This window comes from Danio rerio, chromosome 5, assembly GCF_052040795.2.
Source record: "Danio rerio strain M-AB ecotype USA chromosome 5, GRCz13ab, whole genome shotgun sequence".
Lineage (NCBI taxonomy): Eukaryota > Metazoa > Chordata > Actinopteri > Cypriniformes > Danionidae > Danio > Danio rerio.
In genome coordinates this window covers 5,863,733-5,891,088 of record NC_141025.1, presented here as the reverse complement: position 1 = coordinate 5,891,088, position 27,356 = coordinate 5,863,733, and the positions used below count along the sequence as shown (strand labels likewise).

Below are 27,356 nucleotides of genomic sequence, written 5' to 3'. Positions count from 1 at the left end.
ACACACGCACACACGCACGCACACACACACCTCCCTCTATCTCAGTTTCAGTGACTGGTTTTAGAAGCGGCAGTTTCTGAGGACCCCTAAACCACCCTGACGACAAACGGAGAAATGCGCCGTTTAAAATGGATTAATTCTTTACCGGGAACATCAGCAGTCCATCCGTGAGCCGTAAAGACAGACAGAAGAGGAACCAGTGGCGTAAATCTTGTTTAACCGCAGCGTCTGTCTATCACTGTGAAGTGTGTTTGTTGGGGTAAGAGAGACGTCGATTAGCTTTAGCGCTGTTAGCTTCGCTGGTGCTTTGCTTCTCTGTCCCGCAGCCGGGCTTTGTGAAAATCACGCCGCATTCCCTGCCGCTCCGCCCCGCTCTGCTCTCACGCGCTGCCGAGGCTTCTGCGGCCCTCCATACGCCTGCTGCTGCCGCTGTGTGCTGCAGGTCATGAAAAGCTGCTTTTGTCCAAAACGGAAGGACGCAGTGCATTTTACAGTTAAGTCAATGTTTAGTTTAATACTACAGTCGATTTTGCACAAATTTCAAGATGAAAACAAAAAATTGAGGACGTTGGATTAGCTTGTTAGCTCGCTCAGGCTAAGTATTGAATGTCAATGGAGTCTCCTAGCAACCTGCCGGCTAATGCTAATAGCTACAAATTGGGTTTCAGCCAAATAACAAAGCGCAATGCAAAGAAAATATGATTTATTCATGTTATGCCTTTAAGATATTATAAAAGCAGCAACGAGGTGTGAATTGTTTAACAACGTGTTATAACGTTATGTCGTGTAAGTTAGTTGATGCTATTATTGAGGACTGCTTTATAAAATAACGTTACTGCTTCTCTTTAACAAATACCGTTATGCAGGAATATAACGTTAAATAATAATATGGCCCAATATTTATTACGGAAAGCATTGTTTGTCTGTGTTGGGCAATATCCAGTCTGCTTGGTAATCACATTTATAACATTGTTTATTATCAGATTTTAGATGTAGATGTCTGATATGTCTGTTATTGAATTCAAGAGACTGTGTAAACAGAGGTTATGTCAGGAAAACAAGAGCTGTCCGTGTCTTATGATTTGGCTTTTGAAATGAGATTTTCAAACTAGATTGAAGCTAAGATTCCTAATGAATTTGATAAGCCAAGATAGGATAACGGTACTGTGTCATTTTGTTATCAAATTCTGCAATTCGGGTTAAACAGAAGAATCAGCCAGTTATTTCGGCCAGGGTGTCTCCTCAATGCTGCTCTTGTTTGCGAGATTTATGAAGCCATTCATGGCTATTCATGTTTGTATGATGATCGTGAATATACAATATTATGGTCTGGATCAGGGGTGTCAAACTCATTTTAGCTCAGGGGCCACATGGAGGAAAATCTATTCTCAAACGGGCCTGACCATTAAAATCATGGTACTGTATATATAACTTAAAAACAACACCTTCAGATTGTTTTCTTTGTTTTATTATGATCAACATAAAGCAAAAAGCTAGAGAGTGAGGACAACCCAATCTCTCAGTAATTTGTAATTTTTTGATATAGTTGCTAATTCATATAGATTCATACAATCTCATTTGTACAATTTAGCATGTTTTGTTTGTCCACCAGTGATAGTTGTGTTTAGGGGTGTGGGTGCCTCACCTCTTTTTTTTTATATCGTACATTTTCGTACGACTGAACTTGTACGAATTAGCCACAAAACTGACAAAATGTGAAATAGTTACATTTCCTTGTGAGGACACCTCAGTGTGGTGTGGCAGGGCATAGATGTGGTCTTTCTCTCTGAGAAGGCTGTAGAACCGATGCTGATTCAAAACGTTTTATCGCAGGGTTTCTTAACCTTTTTTACTTTGGGCTCACTTCTTTCTCCGATCGATTTTTGTAGGCCCACCTGAAAAATATCTTTTCTCAAAAATATTTGTATGAAATGCTCATTTACACCTTTATTTATTATTAATATAAGTAGTATATATGTACAAATGTATTATATATATATATATATATATATATATATATATATATATATATATATATATATATATATATATATATATACATTTGTTGTGCCTTCTATTATTTTCTATTATCAGAATGTTATATTTAACTATATATAAATGTAAAACTGTATAATATATATATATATATATATATATATATATATATATATATATATATATATGTATATATATATATATATATATTATTAAAACTATATATATATTATTAAAACTATATATATATATATATATATATATATATATATATATATATATATATATATATATATATATATATATATATATATAAAATCAGGGCTCAACAATAAGGACTGCCCGATGGTCCGTTGCCAGCGTGTAAGATGCTCGGGACAGTAGACAGGATCGTTACTGGCCTGATCGGGCCACTGAGGCCCTGTCACTGAAGTTTAATTTGCCTGTGACTATTTGTCAATTGCGTGCAAATACAGCCAGAATCGAGAAACCGTTTGTGTTTTTAAGCCTTAAAATGCTACCTTCTGGGTACCTCTTATCTGGAGGACCATCTGATTGGATGTTGTAAGCACGTTTTTTTATCGTAACAACCAGTACAGCGAAGAGGCAGCAACATGGCGGCAACATCAAGTGATGATGCTAAAGTAAAACATTTGTTTCTAACGTCTTGAAAGCAAACATTTAGGAGGGTACACCACGTCTAAAAAAAAATGAAGTGATGTTTTGTACAGTTTGCCGTCAGTTTGGGAGGTCAGCCATCTTTTGTTTTGCAATAAAATACCTGCACATTTTGCTACTTTTGTTTGCAAAACACTTTGAATTTTGCTCATTATACATTTATTAACATTTTTTAAATATTTAAATTCGAGATTCACAAACATTTTGATAATTTTTTTTTTTTAAATTTGTGGCTAAGAAATAGCTATAAACTTTTTTTGGTAGGGCCAGTGAAAATATTGGCAGAGCAACTAAAAATCAGAACCACTGGTTCAATCGGGCCAGTAGAAAAAATCCTTAGCGTTGAACCCTGCATATATATATATATATATATATATATATATATATATATATATATATATATATATATATATATATATATATATATATAATTTTTTTTTTTTACTTATTATTTATTTATTTTATGTATTTTTTCAAACATACACAGATTCAAAGAGAACCACAGGTCAACAGGGAGATTGCAAAATAGCAGCTTCTGCTTTAAGCTGACTGAATATCTACTATTAAATATCTACTATTCCAAAATCAATTCAAACAAATGTAAAATACAGTAAACAATCTTTTGAAATGCGTCAATCTGATGGCGGTTGAGTTTGCAGCTGGATATTGTTGGGAGATCGCTGACAGGAACATTGAACAGCTTCGCCAAAGGGTGTCTGAAACTCATACGCAAGATTATTTTACAGTCTATGACAGAAACACCATTGAGTTATAAATGTTATAGTCTGTTATAAATCACTCACAGGACATTAATTTGGACAACTATGTAGATATATTAAATAGTTCACATAATAATGCACAAAGAGAGACTTTCAAAAAAACTGAATAAATATTAATTTACACACCTTTACTCAAGTAAATAAGCAGAATCAATGACGAGCTAAAAACCTGCGTAAATTTGCGGAATTCTGCGCACACAGATTCCGTGTGGGCCTAGCTATACATGGTTTCCGCCACACCAAAATTCATCCCGCCACGACTACATTATAACTTCTTATTCAAAATATTCCATCGTTTTTTAAATAGCGGGTTAAAATTGCACCGAAAACGTATTAAAAGGTGAGTGAATAATACCAGCGCAAACTTTTCTGTGACCATGGTAGTGCTGTGTGTTCTGTTTAACCCTTCAAGCTGTCGTGCTGACTGACAGACTGACAGTTGCGTGATGCGTGAGGCCAGCAAACACGGCGTAGCTTTTAGTTATGATGAACACAGTTTCCATAATTATACTTTATTTATAGATAAAGGTCTGTGGCTCTGCATATAATGACTTTATCTTGCTGGAGTTTATAGCCGTTTCACTTTACTTCAGGACGCATTAATGCCGCGGTCCGCTCCGCAAGTCTATCGGAGACATTCACTAAATCACACTTCAGCTGCATTTATTTGAGGGCGCGCAAAAAAATCTGCACTTGAGCAGCGTATATTTAATGGCGCGCAAGAAGTTTTGTGCACGAACAGAGGAAATGGGCGTTCAAGCAGAGATTGACATGCTCGTAGGCTATTACATTAATGCGATCTCGACGTAATACTGCGCCCATGACATTTGTCAATAAAATAACGCCACATGTAGTGGTAGATCTGTGTAAAATGCCCAACAGAGTCTGCCGCCATAGCTGGAAAAAATCCTAGAGGAAGCATTGCTATATGTCATCATATTCATATATAAACTCTTTTTTTTTTTAATGAATTTTGAAATATATGATGCATTTGTATATGACTTATTTGTATATCTTTGAAATCTAAACATTAACTTGTATTTTAGATGTATGAATTAGATTTACATATTTAAATTAAAAAATTAGATCTACTTACTGCATGTCAGAGTAGGCTATTTGTGTCAGAAAAGCAAGTGATTAACTTTTTTTTATTGTCATTTAACTATACCAGTCAACATTGGGATAGAAAAATTTGGGATACGCCCCAACAACCATTAAATATGGGAAGGAAATTAGCTTCAAATTATAGAATAAATAACAAACACTAGAAAATTGAAAATGTGACGACCCCAGGACTTCAGTATGGATGTGGCAGATCCTGATTGGGTGCCTGGTTGTCACCAATTGGCTCAAACCATATAAAAGGGTTTTGAGTGCTAGCTTCTGGAGGACGGTGTGGCTACGGGCCGTCCTCGTGTTCAGATCATCTCTTCATTTCTGAAACCTTATGGTTTTGTTTAGCATTATTTATTTATGTAGTTAAAGTAGTTAATTTCTTTATTATCCCCAAGACATTTATTTGTTTGTTGATTTGTTGTTCTATTTAGTTTTATGTATAATAAATAAGTTGCATATACATTCTTTTGTTGTCCGAACTCTTTTATGTTGCGACTCAAACGAGGGGGTCGTAACAAAAAAAAAAAAAAAAAGGTTTAGCCCAATGACTGTAAAAAATATGGACGACGCGACAGCCCTTTTTCCCATTGAACGCCTTGAGGGCAAAACGCCTGCTTGACGGGCACAAACTGTCGCAAAAGACTGCTGAAATTGGAGCCTTGACATGCGCAGAAGGATTGTCTGATGGAGCCAGAGGAGGAGCCGCGAAAATGAGCGGAGTCGAGCTTCCAATCAAACGCTTTATGTAAAATCAACTACGCCCCCCGAACTTCTCAGCATGCGTTTGCTGTCATATCAACACAAATGGATGTAATAACGTTAACAAATATGAGGGTTTTATATATTCAATCGCGCCAGCTCCAGGCCGCAGCGCATAACTTACTCGCGGCGTCGCGGGCTGATTCCGGCTCGCATGCGGCAGCGCCTGCTCGCTCGGCCGCCGCATCTGGCTCGATTGACTCGGACTGGAATCGGGCAGTGAGTCCAGGCATCCGGAGTAGGTCCAGCAGAGGTAACATTAGTCAGTCTGAGCTCTAAGAGATAAGTCTCCGGCAGGCGAGAATCTAGCCGGAACTGTGTTTTGCTATCTGGGTGGCTAGGCGTGTATCAGCAATCTAATAAAGCCCGAAAAAAGCCCTGAACTTAGCGAATAAACAGTGTTCCACCAGGATCATGTATGTCAGAAACTATAGTTTACTGCTGAACTCATTTTGTCATCGTAAAATAACAAATAAATCGAATAATAACATTTCAGTCTACTTCAGTCTCCTGCCGAAGCTCAGACGCCGCGCTTTGAGAAACTGTCAATCACAGCTGTCAATCACGATGACACGCCCAGCATTAAATTACTGCTAAAAACAAACTGTTTACAAAAATAAAGATCTGCACCTATTTCAGCACAATAACCAGTGCCTTAATCGACCAGAACCATCTTTCAGGACATTTTATTGCAAGTGTAATATTTTTTTTTATTTGGGCTCAAGTCTCCTTCATTAACACGGAGGAGGCGGGCTTTATGACTTGTACTGCAGCCAGCCCCCAGGGGGCGATCTAACGGCCGAAACCTTCACTCAAAGGTAGGCTTGCGGCACACTTGGTTTAGCCTCTTAAAATCAATTTACCGATCACATTCAGGGCTCGAAATTAACTTTTTTACTTGGTAGCACCGGTGCTCCCAACTTCAAATATTTAGAAGCACCAAAAAAATTTTAGGAGCACCAGAAAAAATTTAGGAGCACCCACCAAAAATGAATGAGCACCGCTGCAAATTGTTTTTTAAGGGATTTTTTGTATTTTAAAACAACATCAATAGGACTGACAAAAACCAGAAACAACTATCTAACTAATGCTGCGAAGACATTGATATTTGTGTGCAATAATTCCAAAATGAATGTCTAATAATTAGGCCATAGAATATTAATGATGATGAAAATAATAATAGTAACAATGAATTACATTTCTCATTATGATACTGCCTTGTAAAATAAAGCATTGCAGTAAGAAATATTTATTTTGTATTGCTGTTTTTATATGCATGTCAATTTAATAAATAATATTTCTGCTACAAAACAAACAAAAGATTATAATAAATCATTCAATTCAATGATGAAAGCTGCAAAGTCATCAGTAAATAAATAAAAAATTAATATACACCTCAAAAAAGAATAGACAAAAGAAAGAAAGTAAAGTCTCACTTCTATCACCCTTTAAAAGTTTTGGTTTCAGTTTGTGTCAATTTAAATGTTCAGTCTGAGCTGATCTTCATTTTTCTGTGTTAGTGGAAAAGCAGGCAAATCAGCCGACCCAATTTATGAGCAGGCAGAGCAGGATTCTTGCGATGAAAACCGGCGCAATACCGCTCTTTGTTATGAGCCGCAGTTTCAGTGTAAACTTGTTAAAGGCGAGCTCCTTTGGCGATGATATGTACAGTATTAGATTTGACTTTTAGCGGACATTTGCGCTGAACACGCAGTGAATGCAAAGCATGGAGATTCGGGCACCTTCTCCAAGAAGCGCGTACTCGATTGATCTCAGCTGGCGGATCAATAATCACCACGTGACGCGTCATGATCGCTCTCATCTGCGCCTCAACTTTAGGTGGGGTTTGCAAACCTGTGTGCTTTAAGTTTTTACTCTTCAGCCGTTTGCATTTCCCGTGGTCATCAAGCTCCTTCCCTGTCATCTGACAGCGGAATACCTTGAGTGAGTGACAGCTAATATAAACCAATATAGCGGCAGGGAAGAGCGATTCAGCACGTTTTTACAAAAAAATCAAAACAGGTCGCACTACAACCATTATCTGCAGTCGCACTAATGCGCCCAAATATATAATGAGGTCGCATAGATTAATTTTCGGGCGCATATGCGACCAAAATGGTCGCAATTTCGAGCCTTGACATTGGTGTTATCGGACGCATCAAAGGGTTAAAAGTGTATTTATTTTTTACTTTAATTATTCAGCGATTCCTTCACGTACCACTAGAAGGAAGTCTGCACACCACTAGTGGTACACTTACCACAGTTTGAGAACCAATGGTCTATATTCATTCCAATCTAAACATGCACAATATAGCTTTGGTATATGTTTCGATACATCAACATATTAAATATAGTTTTTGTATATTTTCCTTTGGATTATAGCTGACTATATTGACTGAAGTGGGGGGTGGCTGGCAAAGCCATTGCTCATAAATTGTATTTATTTCCCTAGATGGTGTTTTCTTCAACCATCTGTGCAAACAAACATGTTTTCTTAGAGAGCTGGTGTAAACTTGAACAACTAATGAAACTAACACATGCAGGGCTCAACAAAAAGGATTTTTTCATGCTGGCACAGTGGGAAAGTAGATCAGATCTGCCCTGTAAATATTTTCACCAGCTCTGAAGCAAGCGCCTCTGTCAACATATGTTTAACATTTACATTTATGCATTAGCAGATGCTTTCATCCTAAGCGACTTACAAAAGAGGCGCAAAACCAATTTGTCAAACGGCAAACAATGTTTGTAATATGCAATGCCATGTTTAGTAGGCAACAGCCCTGTTCCTTATTAAAGAAAAATGCAATACCATGTAATACTAAATAATGTGATATGAGCAATTCCGGCGTTATGGATGTGACATTTGCAGTAAAAACTTAAAACGTAAATACACAGGGAGAGTATGTGTTAATATTATACTGAAACATCTGTTCATATGTTTCAAAACGACTAACCACAGAGTTTTGGGATCAGAAACATATTAATCTGTAAACATGTTTTATATTCTAATTTGAGAAAAATAAACTTGCGTTATGGATTTGACCAAAAATGTTTGCAATTTCACAGTATACAGGATACTTTGTAGAAATTCTGTGAATTAAACTGCACAACCCAAAATAAACTAATCTCATCCATGGTTTCCACCACAGTCATTCTTCCATGGCGGGGCGCCATTTCTCTCATTCGCCATGCGGTATCAAACATTGCATGTTGAAGCCTAATTTTGTTATTGGGCCCATAACATTAACATTTAAAAATAGCATTTATCAGTGGTTATTGATATGGCAGCTAGGGCTGCTTGATATTGGAAAAATCTTACATTGTTTGGTTATTCTGCGATTTTTATTTATATGTATATATTAGTAGGGGTGCCAGGATTTTGATTTTTAATCGAAATCGATCGAAATTTATGCTCGATTTTGATTATCGAATAAAAAAATAGAATCGTCGATGCTGCCACGCCCCCATGTCACGTCAGCTTGGCTTGCCAAGCAGGAAAAAAACAGGCTTGTTGAAGTGCTTGTTAAACTGCAGAAGCAGGAGACCCGTCGACAGAGCTTAAACCTTCTCCTCTTTCAATGAAGTCACCGGTGTGTAAGTATTTTGGATTTTCAGTGAGTTATGTTGACAACGTTCGTGTTGTCGACAAAAAAAACACAGTTTTGCAAGGTCTGCTATGTACGTATTACGTACGGTTCGTCCGATAGACAACACCGGCATCGCGATCCTCCGCCAGCCCCCGTTGCAATTCCGCTCGCGAAAAGTACACACTCAGGCCCTGTTTACACTGTCTTTGTTTTTAAAAGGCATTTTAGAACGACAATGATTTGACATCCACAGTGGCGTGTAGCATTTCTGAGCAGCCCTCCTTCCTCTCTACCTCTGAAAATGCACATCACGTGACCACAGAGACACAGACGCACACAGCCATGCGCTCGAGACAGCAGGTCCAGGCAGTCAGAGGACTGCTTCAATCTTTCACTCACTTGTACTTAGTCATTTTAGCGAACACCCCAGATACTGTGATTGACAGGTGGTAATTATGTGTCTATTTTTTTATTCGATAATCAAAATTAAGCATAAATTTCAATCGATTTCGATTAAAAATCGAAATCGTGACACCCGTAATATATATATATATATATATATATATATATATATATATGTATATATATATGTATATATATGTATGTATAGCGATATGATTACAATTTCACCAGGTCACTTAAATATCTCTATTCGGAAAGAATTGATCATTTTATATTGATTGGGATGAATCCGTAGGGGTATGAATAATGCATAAATTATATTAAACTAATTAATAAACACAATAAAGAAAAGTTACATTCGAAACATTGTTTTCCAAGTCGAACAGTATTCAGATACAGTCATTGAATGCAATAAATAAAAATAATTCAATAAAATAATTGTTATTTAAGTTACAATGTCTTTTGCCAGAATGCTTTTACAATCCTCATACAGTCACAGACCTCAAAACACATGCAAATAATACATTTAAATACAGACTCAACATGGCATATACTGCGATGTGACTATTATGAATGATCACATTACGATATCGATGCTGAAATGATATATTGTGCAGCCCTAATGGCAACCTATGTAGCATGTATCCCTGAAAATTAGGAATAATTATTATTCTGTAATAAATAATGCATTGATAGCATAAATTCCGCAGTACTCTCTGATTAGGCGTGCAAAGCTTTAGTCAGCTGGCCAAAAGTTCTCTCTGGCTCCAGGCCATCTGTATTGTTGATGCCCTGATATATCTTCCAGACTCCTCCGTTGGCAGATTGTTGACAGTGCCAGCGTCTGTGACTCTGAGGCTGTTCTGTCCTTCTGGCAGATGAGTGATGTGAAAGCAGATCTGGCCATAATCCGGTCCAAGGGGCATCTCAGAGCCTGTGCTCATGTTTCAGGAAGGATGCCTCTGTTCTTTATGATAAATGCTTTAGTGTGTGTTTGTTTATAAAGATTCCTCATATTGGCTGGTTAGGCTTGGTTAAAAAGCAAAAAAAAACTGAATATACTCTGGATCTATTTATCAAATAGGATGAAAGTAACTTCTTTAAATCTCATTTTGTTTGAGCTTTGTAGTAGAAATAGAAAAACCTTCCAATATTTCATTGCTTAATAGGATCATTAAAAATTTGTTTATTTAAAATATGTCCAATCTGGCTGTGAAAAAATGAAAAACAGTTGACTCAACTTAAAATTGTAAGGCAAATTGCTGCAAAGCTGTTTGAGTTGACTCAACTAAAATCAAGTACTTGGGTTTAAAGTTGACTCAACTGTGCAGCAAGTTACAATAGAAAAACCCTCTATTATTTCATTAGCTTCTTTTACACATACAGACCTTTCCGGAAAATTACTGGCAATTTTCCAGAAAGGTCTGTATGTGTGAACTGGTCCTTTTTGAAAATACCGGTAAATTCGTTCTGGCTATTTTCCGCAAAGAGAAGTTGTAACATTACCGGTAATTTGCCGAAATGCTGCGCTGTGTGAACGCAGAAGGAAGATTGCCGGAAAGAGTGCGTGTGCGTCTAGAACATGCTGGCGTTTGACGTCTGCTTTAGCCAATTCGAACAGTCAGTCGCATTCACATCTGCGTGGTTTATGAGAATAAAAGCCTTTGAATATTTTCCCAGACACATTTAGCTGCTAGAAGTTAGTCAGAATAACTTTTATATGCTTTTCTTAATGCCAACTGTGTAAATAATCATCGATAAGATGCTTATGATAAGCCGCTGTTTGTTTACCGTCAAGCTTTGCGTGTGCCCGTGAAACAGCCCGTGAGCGCCAGCACACACACATATAATGAACATCTCGACATGCGACAGTGTTTCTCTATGTTTTCATCGAAGTTGTTCACAATACTGATCCATCCATAGAGTTTTTAATGTAGTCAAATGTTTACAAATACAAGCGCAGCCGTTTAGAGCTCATTTCTGTTTAATGATGTCAGAATTCACTGCTATTTTGGAATGGATGTGCGAACGGTCTTTTCTGGAAAAATTCCGTAACGAACTCGACTGTGTGAACAGCGCTTTTTTGAATTTACCGGTAAAGTCGGTCCGGAAATCTTCCAAATATTTACCGGTATCACTGTGTGAAAAGGGGCTATTGCTTAATAGGATTATTAAAAAATTGTTTATTTAAAAATATGTCCAAACTGGCTGTGAAAAAATGAAAAACAGTTGACTCAACTTAAAATTGTAAGAAAAATTGCTGCAGAGCTTTTTGAGTTGACTCAACTTAAATCAAGTACTTGGGTTAAAAGTTGACTCAACTTAAATGCCGTGCAGCAAGTTACAATTTTAAGTTGAGCCAATTGTTTTTACAGTGCACAGTACAGCCAACTGTTCATTCCCAGAGTACTGTTTATATCAGGGGTGCCCGAACTCGGTCAACCACGCAATGTTGATCAACGTAGCTAGTAATTGGTTATAGTCCTTGTCTTGTATGAGTAAAACTAGTGTGTTCTTTCTGCTGAGGCTGATTGTTCTAGAGGTTTTTGCTAGTTTAAAAGCCTGATGTAAACAGCTCAGCATCCAATACACTTTACTGCTGACCAGCAATGCTGTATATAAATCAAATGATTCGTAAAGAGAGGTCTCGTATATCAGAATATCTATAATGAATGAAGGACTCCGTAATGATAAGTGGATGTTGGGAGCGTTCCACCATTTACCTCTGCCCTTGGCAAAGTTTTGTACACCTCTTTCAGATCCAGACCCTTTTTGCTGTAGATGAGTTTAATCTTAAAATGGCTGAAGAGCATGCTTACTGATTTATTTCTGAATGTTAGAAATTTGAGGTGTTGAGAAGCCTTTACAATGAATTAATCGTGACAAATTAAAGTGCGATTAATTAAGAAATCGGTTAATTGTTACATCTCTTGGTTTAGGCATAACTGTAAAAAACATATTATTGATGAGCGGGCGCAAACATTAGAATATTTTTGGCTCGACTTTTGGTCTCATTCACTTCCACTGATTTGTAGATGTGAAAAACAGCTTTTTATGCTGGTCCATGTAGCAAACTGACATTTTTCCTATTTTATTATTCTACTTTTTATGTATAGTCATGAACACACTTGCTTGTAGATTTATTATTCCTAGTCATTTCTTCTGTAGGCAACTGAATTGTCAAAAATCCAATTCAAGATATCTACAACTGTAATTCAACTATTAGTAAATTAATTAGAGATATCTTCAAATATATTTGTAAATATCTCTAAATATTACGAATTAAAGACATCTCCAAATGTATGACTAGTAAAAACTCAGTTAGAGATATCTCTAATTACAATTGTGACTAGTCAAAACTCAGTTAGAGATATCTGCAAATATTTTTCAATGGAAGTCAATGGAGGAATATGACTAGTCATAATATATTTGCAGATATCTCCAATCTGATTTCGTTCTAGTACAATTGCAATTGTAGATATCTCTAATTGTTATTCTGACTAGTCGAATTATAATTATGACTAGTCAAAATATAATTAGAGATATCTCTAAATATATTTATGGAGTCAGAACAAAGATTTAAATGCTAAAAAGGCTTGCCATAGAGAGCGCTTCTGAACAGCGCAGCAGCGATGACGTAAGCGTGCCGAGACCCGATATGGTGTGAGCGCGGGCCGTCGGGGGAGACGGGAGGGGGGAACAAGCGTGCTTTGGCCCGGTTCGAGGCAACTGTACCTAGTGTGAGTACGGCCTAAGTTGTTCTTGTGCTAACAAAACAGCTGTCCTATCTGTCAAACTGTTCGCACATTGGCAGTAAAAATGCAGTTTCTACATAACTCTTGAATTAAGCATTAAATATTTCATTCATCTCACAAATGAGCATACTCTTTATTTTTCCGTAAGAACTACAATCCTTCCCTGCTAACGAATGCAGTCTATTCCTGTTCCTGTTTCTCACTGTTGACTTCAGAGATGGTCGTGTCACACCTCTATTTAACACTCTCTTCGGGCTCTGGCAGAGTTCTCGCATGCTCTCAGTTTGATCCAGCTCCCTTTCCTCACTGCTGTCTGCTGTTTGTCTTGCTTCAAGCTGCTTCCAAGCGCACCAGTGATCTGACACAGCTTCTTTGTGGCTTGTTTGGAAGAGCGCGGAGGGCAGGCCTGGTTGCCAAGGTTGCCTCCAAAAAGCCTCGCTCAGTCCAAAGACTGCGTTTAATTTGTATTCAGCTACATAACTCTTTGGATGCTCCGAAAGAACCAACCCTGACTCAAATTCAGAACTTCAGTTTTGAAGGGTCTCCTGATCAAGACAAACACAGCATGATTAACACATTGAAATGCCTCCATTGTGTTTTTTTTTTTCTTGAATGCGTTTAAGTCCTCTTTTTTAATGCAGGGATTTTCCTGCATAGGGTATTACGACGTGGCCACCTCCACAAAAATCAGGCAGGCAGTCAGGGCTATTGAAAGACCCTAAGTGATGCTCAAGCACTGCTCTTGTATTTAATTGCATTTAATGGTAGACTTTTTAAATAATATCATGATTTACTTTCAAGAAAAATGCATGTGTTTTTGTTTCAATTAGCAATTTCAATTTCATGATCGGCATGACTTTGAGGCTGGAAAATCCCAATGTAACACTTTAAACAATACCGATAGTTTCAAAGCAGATATAGGGCTGTTACGTGTTTATGATGTTAAATAATAAAAGGGATGATACGTAACAATCAGTGAGTCTATTGATGCTGGGTGAATGAGGAGAAGACGCATATGCTTGATAAGTGAAACAAAAAAAGTATTTATTAATGGATAATTTCAAACAATGAATGTAAGATAGAAGATAAATGTAATTTTTAAATAATTGAATTAACTAAAGAAAAAAAATAGGAGTGTTGCCAAAACAAAGAAATAAATATAACAAAACGAACTAACTAAACCCCAACCCACTAAACTGACTGAACAAAGAAAAATGTAGAAACAAAACCGTAATCTTCAGCACGTAGCTTAACTAAACTTCTTAACTTCCAAACACAAGTACACATGTGGCAACGCCTCCAAAAACTAACTAATACAAAATTTTACTAAGCTGCTCGAAATGCTATTATTCTCGTAAAGTACACACTGTTAGCCATTAGCAAAACAAGATCTCAGGTAATCCAATTCTCATACAGATCGTTCAAAATCTCACTAAACATTCACAAGAGCAGCACAAGTTTAACTGATAAATCAGGATAAACAGGGAGAAAACTAGAAAATAGCACTCGCAAACAAATCAAGCGGATCAATCAAACAAACAGTCCGGCCGACACAAGTGAGGAAATTGGCAGGCCAAGCGCTCCTCCAGAACAGCGCAAGCGCACCGGTTTTATACTGCGCGGACCCGATCCTTATTGGCGCGCCGATTTAGTGACGAAGGTGAATGACAGCTCACCCGACCAATGGTAGCACACCTGAAACAGGATAGGACCACAACAAGAGAGAGAGAGAGAAGAGCGCAGAGCAGAAGACAACAAAAATACTACAAAACATACGTGAAACGTAACAAGGGCCCTATCATACACCCGGCACAATGTGGTGCAAGGCGCGTCGCAATAGTCTTTTGCTACTTTAAGCTTGGCGCAAGGGTCATTTTAATGTGTTGCGCCACACTGTTTAAATAGCAAATGCATTTTAGGCTTAGGCAGTATCCAAATTTTGATACCGTCAAACCGCCTCCATATTTTACCCCGGTATCCGGTATTACCGGCGTAATAAAAAAATTATGACGTAAGGCTCAGACAGCGTCACCAAACTGTTGGCTTAAGCCCAAACCATTCAGAAAATGAATACCGTCTATGAGACCTTAGGCTCGCGGTCAGAGAGAGAGAGAGAGAGAGAGAGAGAGAGAGAGATGCTGAGACGCACAGCATCTCTCTTTCTCTCTCTCTCCCTCTCTCTCTTACACATACACACACACACACACACATCTCTCCCGCGATTTATTCAGAAATTATTAACACACCGTAAGAAATCTGCCCGGCTCCCGTGGTACTGCAGCGGGAATGCAGAGAGCTGTAATCGGGCCATAAAAATTAAACTCGATAGGTCCCGAGTCCGACATTATTCAAATGTGCTCATGCACACAGCTCTAATGCATTTTTTCCAAGAATGAGTCATTTATATGTTTTAACATCATTTATTCATAACAAACGTAGACTATAGGCCACTTGAAAGTTGGAACAAAGAAGTAAAATAAGTCCTCTGTAACATCGTAACATCTCAGCACTCTATATAGGCCTGGGTACATAGACTTAGCTTTTAAATTGGCCAACACACCAATGAAAAGAAATCTTGCTTAACAAATCAAATTAAAATAAACTCTAAATGATGACGGGTATTTTGGCAATAACGAAATTAAGATAAAGGCTGTTCAAGATTTGTTTCTTCTCTTCACAATCTGGCATTAGGGCGGCAGTGAAGCTGAATATTAAAAGAATAATGCCACCATTAGCCTCTATACTCTGTCTACATTATGATTATATGGTTTAATTAATATTTATTTATAATTGAAAAACCCTTTACTCACCAAGATTAGGCTACGTGTGTTTGTGGAGGAACATTATTAAATCCACAGGCTTTAGCGCAGTCCTGTGCTCACGGGGTCCAGCAGCTGAACACCCTTTCCTGCTGCTACAGGTCGAGATGCAGAGTTCTGATCTGGCTGATTTTGCAAGTTTTGGGTAGGATTGTTTGTTCATCTTCTACCAGTCAGGAACATCCATTTTATTTTCCATGACAGCAGTTTCAGTGTAGCGAGAGGCCTCGTCTTTTTACCTGTCAGCTTGCGGTTTAAGGCTCTACCGTAATACGCAGTGTATGAGCGACCGCCGAAATACCTGCGGCTGGAATAACCGCTCCTTCTGAGCTAGTGACTGACTTGACCGCTGTCAAAATTCGCTTTTTTTAATACTTCGTAATCATTTGTTTCACCTTTGCAGGGATGGATTTTAATGCAGGGATTTGGTTTTTTTCGGGTCTCGTCGGGTTCGGGCAAAGATCTTCAGCTCTAATGCAGACCTCTTGTTCATATTAACCACGTCTCCCTTCTGTTCAGTCGAAACCGGAAATACCTCCAAACTCCAGGACACTTTGAAGCGCGACTCGTCATGTCACGTCACCTCTCCCTCTCTCCCCCTCCCTCTCCCTCTCTCCCCCTCCCTCTCTCCTCCACACTGTCCCGTGATGACAACCACACATACGTTTTTGTAGGCATTAAATAAAGGATATTTAATATTTTATGACGGTATAACGGTATTGAAACTGACACCGTTGCTATTTTTAGATCCCGCGTATACCATAATACCGTAATACCGCCCAAGCCTAATGCATTTGTGCTTTAATGTGCTCCCATAGACGTTCTGGTCTAAAAAAGCAGGCGTGTTTTGGCGCGTTATAGTGAGAAACTATAATAGTCTGATCTTTAGACCAGAACAAAGTCGGTCTATTGTCTGGCGCAAAGTGCGCCTGGCTTACACACTACACACAAGATGTAGCCAATATGCAAATATCTTTACATATGAAAAAGATATAATATATTAAGGATATACATATAATAAGGATATATAAAGGATATAAATATAAATGATTAAAATATTACAAAACATATTAATTTCTAGTCTACATGAATTTATAAACCACAGCCTTCATACTATCTTCATCTCGGGAGGCTTTTTCAGTTCATTCAATTTGCTTTTGTGTAATGCAGGGCTCAAAATTGCGACCATTTTGGTCGCATATGCGCCCGAAAATTAATCTATGCGACCTTATAATATATTTGGGCGCATTAGTGCGACTGCAGATAATGGTTGTAGTGCGACCTTTTTTGATTTTTTTGTAAAAACGTGCTGAATCGCTCTTCCCTGCCGCTATATTGGTTCATATTAGCTGTCACTCACTCAAGGCTTTCCGCTGTCAGATGACAGGGAAGGAGCTTTTATGACCACGGGAAATACAAACGGCTGAAGAGTAAAAACTTAAAGCACACAGGTTTGCAAACCCCACCTAAAGTTGAGGCGCAGATGAGAGCGATCATGACGCGTCACGTGGTGAATAATGATCCGCCAGCTGAGATCAATCGAGTACGCGCTTCTTGGAGAAGGCGCCCGAATATCCATGCGTTGCGTTCACTGCGTGTTCAGCGCAAATGTCCACTAAAAGTCCAATCTAATACTGTACATATCATCGCCAAAGAAGCTCGCCTTTACTAAGTTTACACTGAAACTGCGGCTCATAACAAAGAAAAAAAGCGCCGGTTTTCATCGCAAGAATCCTGCTCTGCCTGCTCATAAATTGGGTCGGCTGACTCGCCTGCTTTTCCACTAACACAAAAAAATGAAGATCAGCTCAGACTGAACCTTTAAATTGACACAAACTGAAACCAAAACTTTTAAAGGGTGATAGAAGTGAGACTTTACTTAATTTCTTTTGTCTATTCTTTTTTGAGGTGTATATTAATTTTTTAACTGCTTTGCAGCTTTCATCATTGAATTGAATGATTTATTATAATCTTTTGTTTGTTTTGTAGCAGAAATATTATTTATTAAATTGACATGCATATAAAAACAGCAGCACAAAATAAATATTTCTTACTGCAATGCTTCATTTTTGTTTGATGCAAACTATACAATTATTTTTCATAAAGTAACAGACTTTTAATAGCAGATAACCTACATTCATGCACGTTCAAGGCAGCATCATAATGAGAAATGTAATTCATTGTTACTATTATTATTTTCATCATCATTAATATTCTATAGCCTAATTATTAGACATTCATTTTGGAATTATTGCACACAAATATCAATGTCTTCACAGCATTAGTTAGATAGTTGTTTCTGGTTTTTGTCAGTCATATTGATGTTGTTTTAAAATACAAAAAATCCCTTAAAAACAATTTGCAGCGGTGCTCATTCATTTTTGGTGGGTGCTCCTAAATTTTTTCTGGTGCTCCTAAAATTTTTTTGGTGCTCCTAAATATTTGAAGTTGGGAGCACCGGTGCTACCAAGTAAAAAAGTTAATTTCGAGCCCTGTAATGTTATTATTATTAGCAGTATTATTTATTATATCCATATCTATATTTGTTTTTATTAAAAACAAGCTTAGATTTGTCCACCTGTCAGGTTTTAGAACATATGGGCGTGGCAGGTGTATTTGAAAATTACTCAGTATTTTGACCACACTTTGTTATTATTATTCATTTATTCGTTTGCTGGAAATTAGAACTGAATTTAGAAATAGTTTTGTAACAAATCTTTGCGCTTAACAAACAAAATTAATTATTTATAGGCAAATTGATGTCTGTGCGGTAAGGTTTCCCTATCCACGAGAGCAAAAGCAAAAAGTGAACTTACTTTACGTCATGTTAATAGCAATGCGCTTATGGTGCAACGCAGCTGGCTCTTAAAGGTAATGGGAGATGAGACTCTGATTGGTTTATTCTCAAAACACACCTATAACTCATTAAGAAAATAAACTCAACCCTTTTAGACCATGCGCCACGGCACAAAGCGGATTTTCCCATCCTTAAGTTAGCAAAAATGCATTCTGACACGCCCTGAAAGCGTTTGCGCCCTGCGTTTTGCGCTCTGCGCATGGACCGTCAAAATAGAGCCTATAGTGTCTTATTTAAGTCAATTACAACTTCACAAACATAAGTTCAATCAAAACATTGTCAAATCTAACCTTTTATTTTTCATTTAACTTCAAAATGTATTGGGGAAAAGCGGAGAAGGGAACTCTTTGGAATGTAATACAAATGCGCCAGTTGTTACTTGCTTAACGAAAGTGGAATGTAAACAGTGGGTGATGATCAAATATTTTAGTTTTGGGACTCTCTCTTTATTTTCCTGATATTTTTGTAGTATAAAATTACAAAAAATAAATGAATAAGTTGCTTCCGCCTAGCCAAGCTGAGTGTTTATTCAGTTCTGTTCAATCATATCTTTGTTTCGACTTGGTATTAATGTGTTTGTTTTGTCCTCATGCGACCCTGGTTTTGACTTGAGTTTAAATGCATTTCTTGTGACCACTTCTTTTCAGATTTTGTCCAGACCTTTCTGTTTTCTCTTGAATTAATAAATCCCGTGAGCAACTGGGAAGCTAGTAAATTAAAAAGATACAGGTTTTAATCTAAATCTGGGGCACAAAAATGAATCCTAAAATGATTCTGCATTGTTTTTGAACTTTCCTGATTGCATCACAATCATTTATGGAATCAGTTTCTAACTGTACTCTCAAATGCTCAAAAGAGCACTTGTGCATTTGTCATGTAAAGTCATTGGTGAAGTTTGTTCCTCAACACTGTCACCACTGGCTTTCTTGGTTTTGGCCTTTTTGATTATTAAAAAACAATCACATGATAATTTAGTACAGAGATGCCCAAACTAGCGCCTGCGGGCCAAAGTTGGCACATGGTTACCTTAATTTGGCCATCTGAGAATGATGGTGATCGTTTCAAGATTGTCAGTTTAATTTTAACGTAACCCTTTGTTGGTTTGTTTGCTTGTTTTATATACTGTGTCAAATTTCAAGATTTTCACATCGTTACTGTATTTTTTCACAGTAAATTACATTAGTATCACTTTTACAGGATTTAACTGTAAAAATTCACAATAGTGCGTGTATTCAGAATTTTATTGTAAAATTTATCAAATTAGCATGATTACAGGAAATTACTGTAAAAAGGGCTCTATTTTTTGCATGTTAGTTTTTATGAATGAAACTTTATTTCATTCAACATAGACATTATTACAAATGACTTTTTATGCTACTAGTATTGGCGCTTTTTTAGTATTTAGAAATTACAGAATGTTATTGCAGCCCCAAAAACAATCTGGGTACATCTTCAAAAATAACCTGAAAGAAAATCATCCTGTTTTAAAACGACATAAATGTCATAGTAAATTTTCATTTTTGGGTGCACCGCACCTTTATTTAATTTTATAAGGTGAACATGGAAATATGAAACTATTTTTAATGAACATTACTTTGTGCTTAGCCAAAAAAAAACAATAAACTGGATCAAAAGTAGTTGATTCACAAAACCAAACACTGTTAAACACCCAAAATGATTTCAAAATCAGGGTAAACATCAGAATGACTAGCCGAGAAAAGCTTGCTTCACAGAAAAATATTGTTAATTCTACAAGATAACACTGTGAAATCACAGTAATGGACTTTACTATTTACTGTGAAGTTACACGGCTGTAATTTCAGTCATTTAATGTAATGAAATCACAGTAAATTACTGTGAACTACCTCACTGTAATTTGTTGTGAATTTATATACAGTATTTTACTGTGAAAGTAATTCAATTATTAGCCAGTAATTTACTGTGAGTTTAAGGTCAAATGTTTTACAGTGTTTTTAAACGCTAACTGAAATATATGTCTCAATTAACCTGACAGTACAGAGCCTTTTTGAGAAAATCAAAAGCAGATTCTGCTTGACCAGTGTATTCAGCATTGAACTCCACTGTGTTATAAATGTGATTGTTTTATTGTAGTAAATTATCATTTTATTGTTCATTTTGAAAAATTATGAAATAAATTAGAAAATTACCAATGGTAACTTTAATGTAATATAATTTGGTATAATTCCCTTCGGCCCACGGCATTCGATTATATTTGGTTTTTGGCCCTTTATACTAAAATGTTTGGGCACCTCTGATTTAGTAGGAAGAGAGTAGCTGGTCTTTTGCGGCTGTTTTTTACTCATTCAACCTCATGAGTGTTTACATTTTGAAAGCTGTTCGGTCAAATGCCTTTACAGCTAATGGAAGTAGTCAAAAGTGGACAACCTCACAACATTTTCGACAGTATTTTAAACATTTACGATCAGATTGATGGAGCACATTTTAATGGCAGTTGTAAAAGTGTCAGTGGGACTAAATTAGTCAATTATGATATTAATTCGAATCATTGAGCTATAAAGAAACTCTACAAATGAAATTAATTCATTCATTCATTTTCCTTTGGCTTAGTCCCTTTTTATCATGGGTTACCACAGTGGAATGAACCGCCAACTATTTCGGCATATGTTTTTTTCACAGCGGATGCCCTTAAAGCTGCAACCCAGTACTAGGAAACACCCATACACTCTGGCATTCACACAAGGCCAATTTTATTTACCCAAATTCACAATAGCGCTTGTGTTTGGACTGTGGGGGAAACCGGAGCACCCAGAGGAAACCCACACCAACATGGGGAGAACATGCAAACTCCACACAGAAATGCCAACTGACCCTGCCAGGACTCAAACCAGTGTACTTGGTCTGAGCGACAGTGCTAACCAATGAATCACTGTGCCGCCCATAAACTACATTAATATCATAATCCATTTTATTTTTGTTCCCTTCAGATGTTTTAAGGGAGTCTAATCAGAAATATTATTGAAAATTAGGCACTTTTTACACTTGACAAACCCATGCTAAGCAGTTTTCCTTAACTCGGTTTAATCAGTCGATCTGCAGTAACCGTGCATGTTTTCTGCTTTTTCATACAAGACTGTTTACATTTTAGAGAAGCATGTAAGTTCTTGTTTATTATGAGCTGAGCTCTCAGACAGTCTGGAAGTATGATTACTCAGAAGTAAACAAACTGACTTGAGTATCAGAACCCTGCTAATTGAAAGTAAAATGTCTTGCCTTTGAAGTAGTGAGCATCTAAAATTAGAGAGAGTTGATAAGGAAAAGCTGTAAGAGGATGTGTTGCTGGTCTGGTTCAGGGTTTCATCCCCACCCTTCACTTTCCCACTGGACTTTTATTCTTTTCTCCACATTATTGTTCTCTATTCAAACATGCCTTTTACACAGTGACTTGGTTTCATTTGTCAGTTTGTCGTCATGTTTCTGTAGTACCGTCATGTTGTATTCTGCTCTGTGTTACGTCAGTGAGGTATGTTTGAACATCGGCTTGTGTAAATGTAACTATTATAGCCAGTGTTTAGACATTTGACCAACCATAAAGTCCATATTTGGATTAATTTTAAGGTATCTTTTCTATTTGCCGTCACAGCTGTGTAGACTTGTTGTATTAGAAATTAACTGGAAATAATTGAATTATAAAAACCAGTGTCACGTAAGCTTTTGGGCATTTTAAAAAATGCAAGTCTATAGGTAGTCTGGACGTTTGGATTATTGTAAACAGTTTTATTAATAGATAGCAATATCCATTAGGGATGTGACAAAATATCTGGTATTCTGGTACCAAGTATCAATACTTATGTAAATGTACAAAAGATCTGAATTAATCAGTCTAAAGGCCTGTGAATACTGGGAGACTTTTTACTCGCATTTTCTGTCAACGTTTAACGCCTTGTGACTAAATAAAGGGCACCAGTGTGATCGCGCTAGGGTTGTAACAATATACCGGTATGACGGTCTACCACGATTTGAACGTGCACGATTATCATACCATGAACAATTGCATATCAACGGTTTTAACCCTTAAAGACCGAGACAGCCGCCCGCGGCTAAAAATAAGTATTGCTCTTAAATGTTTAATAACTTTTGATCCGCTGATCCGATTCATACAATTAAAAAATTGGCATAAAGAAGAGAATCTCAGCTTTCCAGTGCTGTATCACATAACATTTGCGGACTTGCAGAGGCTCCGGAATCAGTGCGGTTACGTCATCAAAATTTGACAACGCTGATTTGACAAAGAAACGTTCGTCACTAAGTCTCCGGACAAACCAGACATGATACATTAGCTGCGTTTCCACTATTGCGCCTAAAGCGAGCGAGCCAAAGCCAGTGGGGTTTCCACATGCGCCAAACAAATAAAGAAATAAGGGAAAGAAAACATCTAGCCTTATAGTCTGGGGTCTTTTTGCGTATGATCGCCCTTATGTTTCCCTTTTAAATGTAAGGCTGCTGCATAAAATAATAAAGTAGTTTTAATTTATAGTGACGTTCTTTGCTGCGTCCTCCTTTATGTTTCAATAACGCATAATAATCTTTACACCATATTAAAGACACAGCAGACAGTAAAGGTTTTCGAGAGTTTTTGTCAAGTTTAAAATGTTTGTTTGTGCACGTTTAGATGCCTGTATGTGTGTGTGAGACCGGGCAAGAGCGCTCCCTTTACAGCTCTGTTGATGCCGCGAGCGGCTTTTTTCTTTCTTTATTTTGTAGATAATACACAATATAAATACAACAGAAGGACATAAAACTTAACAAGTTACGTGCCCACTTTCGTAGACTTTAAACAATATAGTGTCATATCTAGATAAAATAGCCTAAGCTATATTGAAATATAATTTAAAGAATTACAAATATCAGATATAATAAAATTGCATTAAATAAATAAACCAATATAAAATAAACAAAAGCTATCTATAACAATGTAGGTAGCCTATAAACAATACATAAATCAAACCGTTTTAATGCCACATATAGCCTAACTTTCATTTTACAAAGACCTATCTAAAAAAAGATTTTAGATGATTTCTAAAAACAATAAACACCGGAGAAGGTTTGAAATATTATTTATAAAGTAGTTGGATGCGATGATATTAATCAAATCGCGCAAACAGAGCATTATTTGGGTGAGTAAAAGCAGAATCTAGCCTAAGTTATACCTTTTTTTCTGTAACCCAGTCCTGCGCATCGCAGCCTTAAACACATTTGGGAAAAGTCTAAACACAAAACGTGTTCTATATCCTCAAACAAGTGTTTGAGGATAAAATTTATAAATGAACCTTTAAATGAAGAGCTTTAGTGAATAGCTGCGGAGTGCAACAAATATGGCTATTTTATTAGGCTACTCGCTCTTGTGCTGAAACACTTAACACGACATCAATCAAAACGAGGATGTTATAAAATACATGCCATGTCGAGTTATAAAGGAGAATTTCTGGCTTTATATCATGGATGTATGCGCTCACTGTGATGGGTCCGTTAGTGGCGAGAGCGCACAATGCCAACAGTCGGTCGGCGAGTAATGAATGGAAATACACAGGTCTGTGCGTATAGACATTTCATGTACTGCTGTACAGTAACGTGTCATTTGTTTGTTTCGGTTGTCTTCATTTTAATAGTTTCGTTTCGTGATGATTCTATGGTGTGCTTTATCTGCCTAATTCCCGCTAAAGTGGGGGCCGCTGAAGTGGGCGGGTTGTGTGACGTATGATTTGGGGACGTTCTGTGGGCGGTGTTTGCGTGACGCGCTGTGAGCTACTAGCCCGTCAGTGGAAACGCGACATGATTTCGGCCTCATTTCTCAACCTCCCGGGCTATTGGCCCGGCCCGGCCCGATTAAAGCCCCGGCTCGCACTGGCGATAGTGGAAATGCGGCTACTGATGCATTGTCCCTCCTCCATGCCCAGATTGGTTCAAACTCGCTATATCACAACCAATAAGCATAGGTTTCGCTTTTGTTTGTGGACCAACAATGAGCTTTTTGAACAACACTGAATGAGAGATAGGCTGTACATTTATGCGCGGCTAAATAAAACGCAAAAAAAAAGTTTTGCATGAAATAATTCTCATACTAAATACTTTTGCATGCACAGCAGCACAGAAAGATGACAAAACAGTGACACAGCAAAGACGAACTGCTGCTCTTGCTGTTTTCAAAAGACGCAAATGGAGGTGCAGCTGTTTGTCTGCATTGCAGACAACCATATCCAAATCCATATCCACAGACAACCATATCCATGCTGGCACATAAAACCTAAGGATGTTCCATATTGAATCTAGTTTCGTTATGTAACTATTTATAGTATAGTAAATATTTACATCTATTTTTTTACTGAGGATTTGCACCATGTTTATTTGGACTTTATTTGGACTTTGACACATTATTTATTATTTTCTTATTTTTTTATTTGTTCATTGTAAGCGGTGTTGTTTATAGTAACTAAAAATATATTATTTGGAAAAAGTCAAATTTGCTTCACTGTTCTATTATTTTGTAACATTTGTAACATACCGTATACCGCGAAACCGTCAAACCGTGGTATTGTTTTAGACGATCATCATACCGTAAAAAATTCATACCGTTACAACCCTAGATCGCGCATACCAATACACTAAATGTACACCTCACGTGCCGCATCAAAACCTTTTCCACCAATCAGATTGGCACCTTTGTTCATGTACACAGAGCTGTTGAAGTTACAGTAAACAGCATATATCACAATATATCAGCATATCTGTATCAATATTTATCACAGAGTTAACCTGTGATTCCCACCCCTATTATGCATGGATATTGTGATATTGTTGCTCAGTGATTGAGAGAACCAAGAGTAGAGGCATCCCTCCTCCCAGACCCTTAATAAAATCAATAATATTGTACATATTTGTTTCAAGGTGAATTAATTCTATCATCCTGATGTGATCATTACCTTTATGACAATACTATTAATAAAAGTGTTTAAAATAGGTTAATAGGTTGTACGTTAGGAACGTTTGTGTGGACTATTTATTTATTTTTTTTTACTTCAGAGTTTAAAAAGTTTTCAAACAAGACATTTTCTCTTTTTTGGTATAACATGTCAAGCATTTGCCTTTAGCATTGTTCTTAATCATGTATTTTTAATTCTTTGGATACAAATGCCAACTTTTTGACACATCCTACTAAAAATCATGCTCTTCATGGAAATCCCCACTTCATTCCTATGGGATGTTGTGGGTTGGCAACCGTAACCAAGAAGGGCGTGGTCTAAAAATGGATAAATTCATTGGCTTGTAGACAAAACAAACACTGCTTGGACAGATCTAGCATGTTCTGTCTTGTGGTTTGTTGTTTAGTATGCAAATATTTTAACAACACTCTTGTCTCCTCAGAATTCCTCCATGATGCCTGAGGTACGGGACCTTTCAGATGCCCTACCAGAGATGCCCATGGACCCCATCACCGGCGTAGGGGTTGTGGCCTCAAGAAACAGAGCTCCTACCGGCTATGATGTGGTGAGTGTCCTACACGATACAGTCATACAGATACTTCTGCTTGAAGAAGTAAAAGTCTTCCTTCATCCAAAGCATTTGTCAAGAAATGACATCTGTTAGGAAGCTTTTCTAGTTCCTTTGGGGTTAGGGTTAGTACCTAGTTTGCTGTTTCTACATGAGAAAACCAGCAAAAGTGTTTTTTTGTGTCGCATTAAATCTTTACATCCTGTATTGTGAATGGAATCTAGATCAGTGGTTCCCAATCTTTTTTTGCCTGAGACCCCCTTTTTTCCAGAAAAGTATTGTAAGGCCCCCCTCCACATTTAATGATATATTCGCTCATATAAGTTTGCAGTAATGATGACAAAAATGTTGTTTTCAAACAAATGATATGCTTATGCACAAATAATAGCCTAATGTTTCCCAGAGATGGTTTGCAGCTGGAAGGGCATCCGCTGCGCAAAACATATGCTGGATAAGTTGGTGGTTCATTCCGCTGTGGCGACCCCGATTTAATAAAGCGACTGAGCCGAAAAGAAAATGAATGTATGATAGCCTAATGTAATATATACAAAGCAAAACATCAGTAGGTCATTCGTAACTGAAAAGCATAAGGCTTTGGCCTTTAAATTGAGCCTATTTGAAATTCAGTAACACTAATATCAGTATTCACACAGGCTTATGAGGGTAAAAATAATATAGGCTATTACAATTTACTACTTGCATGTTATTTGTTATGCTCTGTCAATTAGTGTGAGGACTGCTGCGAGGCGAATCCGTGAGACTCTGTCTTTTTTGTGGAGGACGGATTACAAATTTGTCCATTTTTGGTCACCTAGGGCAGTGGTCCTCAACCTGTTTATCACCACGCACCAGTCAACGCTTGAAAATTTTACTGCGGGGGGTGGGGGGTGTTTCGTAGGTTGCTATGCAACCATCAACCGTTTCCTCAGAGGAAGACAAACTGACAAAACACTGCTGTCACTCTGATACAAGTTTTATCTATAGAGAAAATGACAAAGGACTGCTGTGTTTGTGTGTGTTCTTTGTTTGTCTGAGAAAATCAGTCTAACCGAAATGTGAATATTCCATACAGACTGAAGCTG

The 27,356-nt window shown here is 37.3% G+C and overlaps 1 protein-coding gene and 1 long non-coding RNA gene across 4 annotated transcripts in view; both read left to right on the top strand.

The window, feature by feature from the left end:
• The first annotated feature begins 41 nt into the window (after nucleotides 1-41).
• Nucleotides 42-27,356, top strand: part of mvb12ba (multivesicular body subunit 12Ba) — a 323,521-nt gene continuing 296,206 nt past the window's right edge. The window contains exons 1-2 of one of the 3 annotated variants that reach the window (NM_001076606.2): nucleotides 42-259; nucleotides 26,149-26,271. In NM_001076606.2, coding sequence (NP_001070074.2) covers nucleotides 26,158-26,271 — 114 coding nt within the window. In that variant the 5' untranslated portion in view covers nucleotides 42-259; nucleotides 26,149-26,157. Of the gene's footprint in view, nucleotides 494-26,148; nucleotides 26,272-27,356 lie in introns of all 3 variants that reach the window. The other 2 variants (NM_001431133.1, XR_015490563.1) reach the window with 2 other exon arrangements.
• LOC147843814 (uncharacterized) lies at nucleotides 2,314-8,197 on the top strand. Its single transcript, XR_015490936.1, has 4 exons — nucleotides 2,314-2,933; nucleotides 3,430-3,669; nucleotides 4,372-4,732; nucleotides 7,414-8,197. It is a non-coding gene; the product is annotated as an uncharacterized LOC147843814 (long non-coding RNA).